Genomic DNA, 6,000 nt, shown 5'->3' with positions numbered 1-6,000 from the left:
TGTCTCTGCTATATATGGATACACCAGAACAAGAGCTGATGCCCTACTTCGGAAATCTCTGCAGAGCTCCCTCTTTTTGACGCCAGCATTCTTATTCTTCTTTCTGAACTGAATCAATAATGATTCTTAAAATGGGTCATAGGCGCGTCCTGGAAAAATCAATGCACATTATATTTTTTGCACTACATTCATATATATATATATATATATATATATATATATATATATATATATATATATATATATATATATATATATATATGCATATTGAGGTAATCATATAAAGGATATGCTATTAATGACATTAAAGTATATAAATCAATGATGTTTAATAAAAATATTTTTTTATTATTATTATTATATTTATATCATTTTATTATTTGAATTATATATTATTTATTTATTTATCCTATTTTTTAAAGATGTAAATGTAGGATAACATGCACCTGTTAATTATATTCCTAGTAATTATGAGTTTCCTGACAATGACCTTAAAATGTAGATTATGAAATATAAACATAAATAGGCATTCCATTTTTATGTTTTTGAAAGATGTCTCTCACCAGTGGTGCATTTAATGTAAAAACAGTAATACTGTAGAATATGGTTACAATTAAAAAAAACTGCTACTGTAATAAATTGCTACTGTTTTCTAACAGTAACTGTTCAGCAACTTTATTAATTCATTATAGTCACTTTTGGTCAAATTGCTGAATATTTGCAGAATAAAAGTGGCAGTTTCTTTCAAATGCCTTACTGACACATGAGTCAAATGTCCGCAGTTGTGTTACAGACAAAGCAATTTCAAAAATAATAATAAAAATACAGCTCAGCCATGACTGTGAGTTCTGACAAAATTTTATTTCAAATGTAAGTGTTCCAATAATAAAGTAAAACATAAATCAACAGCAATATAAATATTAGCTTATAAAATTAAAAGGGTAACATGAGGTGCTAAGCGTTTCTTTAAAGGAATCACAGCCAAATACAGAAGGTAGCCAAGCAGCAGACAGACATTTATATATAGATAGATAGATATTCATAGTCAAACAGACAGGAGTGGCATTCCAGTATCATTACCGACTGATTGGAATTACAAGCACAGAAAAGTACAGTAAGATGTGGGGAGGGGTGGTACTCTAAAGACAGTAAGTATCGTCTGTTATCTTTCAAAGTTTTAGGTGATCGGAGAAAAGGAAAGTTCAAAAGTGTAATCAAGGGGGAAAAACACAAAAATATGCACATACTCCACAAGCCTTAAGCTACGATTGCGTGTCTTCAGAAGTTGTAGTATGTACAGTTTGGTTAGTTAACGATTTCGAAGCTTTTCTTCCTACAACACTACACTGGATCTTTTTTTCTATCGTCTTTTTTGTTGCTTTTTTTTTTAAAAAATACTGAAACATTCCTGTAACAGCCAGCCCTTGTGGCTCTAATGTTTGTACAGACAGGTTACACATTTTATATACATTGTGATGGTGGTTGGTGCAGAACAATGGACAGAATCCTTCCATCTAAGACCCATTCAAGTACAGCGTTGTGCTTAGGTTACTTATTAGTCTTTCCGCTTGTTCATTATCTGATTCTTTCTTTTTGGGTTCACCCATTAACTCTTTCTAAATCTTAAACCTTACAAAGGCTGAGATGATCTTTTCTGAGCTTCAGCAACACTGTTTACATCACTTGCATTTCTAGGATTCTTATACCAGGCTAACAGGAAATAAAAGCAAAGAATAGTTAAATGTTGTTAACCTAACATTCAGCTCTGGCTATTAAGAAGTTAATGAAGATTGAATTATTTGTAAAGACCATGCCGACGTTGTCTCACCACATGTAATGTAACTAGTTAAATATACTTTCTTGTGCCCTCTTTTTTTTCTTAGTATCCCCTTTTCACTGCATAGTTCAGCTCAACGCTCTTTTAATTCAGTCAAGGTGAGAGTTGTGGCACATTTTTAAAAAGCCTACCAGCGTTTCATTTTGTAACCACAAGAAGCATCTACTTTGCTTTTTTAAAAAAAAAAAAAAACACAAAAAGAAGGCTGAAACATGACATTTGGGGGAAAAAAATAAAAGAAGAAATGTATATTTTCTTCTTGTTTTAGTAATGCTATTTACAAGACAGCGTTATCTGGCAAAGAAAGAGCTTCAGGAATCTGAACACATCTCCTCTCGTTCAGCCGTTCTGTTCGTTTCAGGGAATGCTTGATTCGTGGGGGTATTGAGTAAGATATTGTAGCACAATTCAAAATACGATAACTAAAAATTGGCAAATACCACTGAAAAAAAAATTACATGTAAAGCTTGTTGATTATTCCTCCGAACCCTGTGGACTCATTTTTTGAGGAGAGATGCTCAGATCCTGGCGACATACTCCTGCAGCTCTGATAGTGCTTCCGTCTTACTTCTTGTCTTTCTTGGTAGGCTTCTTCTTGCTGGCGGGCGTCTGAGCTGCCTTGGGGGCTTCGACGGGAGGGAGGGCTTGGGGAGGGGGAAGGGCCTGCTGGGGTACCTGCTGTTGAGGGTTGGCCGTGAGGGTGGCGGTGCTTCCCGGGATGTAGACGTTCTGACGGAAGTCCGGGCCGTACTGGGGATTGTAGCGAGGGCCGAGAGTCGCGGTGGCTTCGCTTGCTACTGAGAGCGACAGTAGGGTGAGAAAGAAGGAAATGATAAAGGAGGTATAGAGAGGGAGAGAAAGAGAGATGGGACAGGTTATAGATGGGCCGGTTCGGCACAGAGCTCATAATTCAGTCACTCAAGAACCGCATTGCAGCTCCCTCAGTGACCTGCTTCTGCCTGCCCATCCCCCTTGCATTATGTATGCCGTAACATCGACACACATCACATACTCAGCAACGCGCTCGCAGAGGATATGTGCACGCACAAGAACAGCACACCAAAAACCAATATCTTCACAGCCTTCGTGAAACGCATGGCAAATGGAGGCGACATCGTCGTCTAGCAGCAGCGAGGCAGTTCTGCCTTCGTTTCCACGTCGTACATGCATCTCTTTTTTCACGTATTAAAATTGAAATTGTAGTGATGAAATCGTTAACCTTAACCAAACCCACACTTGTTAAGGAGAAGTGCACTTAACTGTGCTGAACTTGTAGTGCAGTTCAATTCGTTCAAGCATATTTAAATAAGAATTAGCAGATTTATATAATATTAATCAAATAAGAGGCCTCTTAAAAGGGTAGTTTAAACCAAAATAAAAATGTCACCCTCAAATTTGACTTTCTGTCTTTGTGTGAACACATTTTGAAGAATGTTGGTAACCAAATAGCTGCCAGTAACTATTGACTTCAATATTATTATTATTTTTTTCCATACTATGAAAGTCAATGGCTACCGGCAACTTTTTTTTACCAGCATTCTTCAAAACAGCTGAAGAAACCCTTACAGCTTGGGAACAACATGGGGGTGAGTAACTTATGACCTTTGAACTGTATATCATTGTAAGTTTACCTAAAAAGAGTACATTTCATGACTGTTGCTCAAAACACTCATAAAATATATTTATACATAGATATTTATGTATATGTACACATATGCAAAGTTAGCACATTGCAGCTACTTCATTACACAACTAAATAAATATGTTCTTTTTTAACATAAATAAATGACTAAATAAATTTGTTTAGTTTGCGCTCAAGTATATTCTTTTATCATTTCAAAGTATTAATATTTTTGGCCTTGGCCATTCATTCAGATCTAACTATATGTGTTGTGTTATTAAATATACATTTATATTTTTATACATGCATACTGACCAGCCCAGTGAAATTTGAAAGAACAAATGTATATAATGTTTCAATTGTGACTTTCGCCCTACTTTATGCAGCACCTATATATGTGAAAATACCGTAGATAACACCTTTGAGATTTTGTTTCCTGGAAAGATGGCATGCATCTAGGCTAGAGAACAATATCAGCACAGTTCTGTCATTCTGGCTGCAGCTGCTGAGAGCCAAAAGGCTCCTTTGTCTCTTTACACTCAATTAATCTGACTCTCTAACAGTCAATAAATGGCGAGATCCATTTACTCCGGAAGCCTTCTCTTTCTTCTCTCCCTCCATCTCCCTCTTTCCTTACATCATCCAGTTATTACCATTCTTCAGAACCTAAACCTCGAGTGCTGATATATCCGATACGGTATATGTGGACAGACTTCACTGCTGTAAAGACCAGCGTTTGCTGTGTTTTGGATGACGTTGGGCAGATTTGCCCCTCAGTGAGTTGCTTAATTAGCTTAACCAGCAAGATTACCATGAAAAAAACTTAGCTTGTAAAGCTGATCAGCCTGAAGGATATCTCATAGAAAAGCATTGAAATTTTTTGCTTTATAAGCAAATAGTTTTCCTTATTGGCTATGCTTTTACTTCTGGTTCAAGTCTGTGCTAATGCTTTCTCCCCATTCTCTTATTTGCTCTCCTTTTTAAATATAATGAGTGAGATTGAGACTCACCGTTCGCTGCCGCCATCAGAGCCTGGAGCTGTTCAGCTTCGGTGGGGGGGTTGGGCCACGGTCCTGTTCCTGCGATCACACCAGCGCCGGCACCTGCTTCACCCGGATGAGCTCCAGCCCTACATGACAGAGAACGGGGTTAGTGACTCACACACTCCAACACATTCGTGGTGCTTTTTTCCCCTTCTCTTTTTCCTCTCACACATATATGAGAACAGCAGCCACCACGTTTGCTAGCATAAATGTACCCGCTTCATTAGCTGAGACAGCCATTTTGTGTGACAGGGCAGGACAGTGCAGTGCAGTCAGAAAATGGAGGCTTAAGTCGAAGAAGCAGTGGTAGGCATGAGGTAAACAGACAGATGCATTGATCAGAATACAGTTGTGTCTGTTTATACCATGTGGCTTGACAACACATACACTTTGCCCTAATCAAGTCACAATAATCAGTATTTAAAGGAACATTTCACCTATTGTTTTCACCTCATGTTGTTTCAAACATCTATAACTTTATTTTCATCTGTAAAATGCTAAAAAATAAAATATAGTGTCTTGCACACCTAGGTGCATCAGCAGTCTAGTATAAACTTGAAAAATAAAAATTTTTAAACTCCTGCACAGTACTCAAGCGTGCATACTTGCAAAATATTATTAGCTTAGCAATGTTTCAGTAGATTGATGTTCATTGGACTTAAAAGAAAAACAAAAAACATGCAGGATATAAGCAAATTTAAACATAACTAATTTAATCTAAAAATAAAAATAATGTTCATTTATCATTTAATTTAACAAAAATATAATAAAATATTGTAGTTTGACAACTGTACATTGTAGTACTGTACATTCAAATTAAAGCTGTCAAAATAAATAATAATAATAATAAATAAAATAATAATATTAACAACAATAATAATAGCAATAATCCTCTGATACACTTAAAGCAAGCATTTAAATAAACAAAGAAACATGATTCATTAGTCTTCTAGTGTTTTTGATTTGGACATTTTTGTCACTTCACAGATTTTGTTTCATATATTAAATTTAGGTTACATTTATTTACCATATATTCAAAAAAAAAAAAACAATGTTTCTTTTAAATTAAAGCACAAATCATACAGGTTTGGAACGACACAAAGGTAAATAAATGATGACAGAATTGTCATTTTTGGGTGAACTATCACTTTAAGTATATTCAGGTTTTTACAGGCTGCTCAGTTTCGATGTGGCATGACTAAAAAGCATAGTTTTACTCTCTTTCTCTGCCCACACGAACAGATTGATAGCAGAGTCCGCACATAAGGACAGAAATATTTCTCTACTCTTTAGGGACAGACTTCACAGACTTGGCTCTACAAAGCCAAAATAAATCAAATCTGAACAAACAAGTTTACTAAGCACAGGTAAACACACTGCAATGACAACCCGCAGAGCAAGATGCAACACACAGCTATCAGCGATACACATACATCCAAAAGCCTTATCCTTGAATGAACCAACTGCGTGTAATTTGTGTTCACATTGATATGTGTAGG

General features: G+C 36.1%; 1 protein-coding gene across 48 annotated transcripts in view; it reads right to left on the bottom strand.

The window, feature by feature from the left end:
* Positions 1–840: 840 nt before the first annotated feature.
* The window catches only part of LOC122353118 (protocadherin beta-16-like), a 142,659-nt gene continuing 137,499 nt past the window's right edge, over positions 841–6,000 (bottom strand). For 44 of the 48 annotated variants that reach the window (XM_043251017.1, XM_043251035.1, XM_043250997.1 and 41 more), the window contains 2 exons: positions 4,469–4,587; positions 841–2,634 (listed from right to left, as the gene is read on the bottom strand). In XM_043251017.1, the coding sequence (XP_043106952.1) occupies positions 2,402–2,634; positions 4,469–4,587 (352 nt within the window). In that variant the 3' untranslated portion in view covers positions 841–2,401. The remainder of the gene's footprint in view (positions 2,635–4,468; positions 4,588–6,000) is intronic. The other 4 variants (XM_043250986.1, XM_043251002.1, XM_043251036.1 and 1 more) reach the window with 1 other exon arrangement.

Source organism: Puntigrus tetrazona, chromosome 10, assembly GCF_018831695.1.
Source record: "Puntigrus tetrazona isolate hp1 chromosome 10, ASM1883169v1, whole genome shotgun sequence".
In the NCBI taxonomy this organism is placed as follows: Eukaryota; Metazoa; Chordata; class Actinopteri; order Cypriniformes; family Cyprinidae; genus Puntigrus; species Puntigrus tetrazona.
The sequence above is the reverse complement of the archived record's forward strand: the minus strand, read 5'-3'. Positions and strand labels throughout refer to the sequence as shown.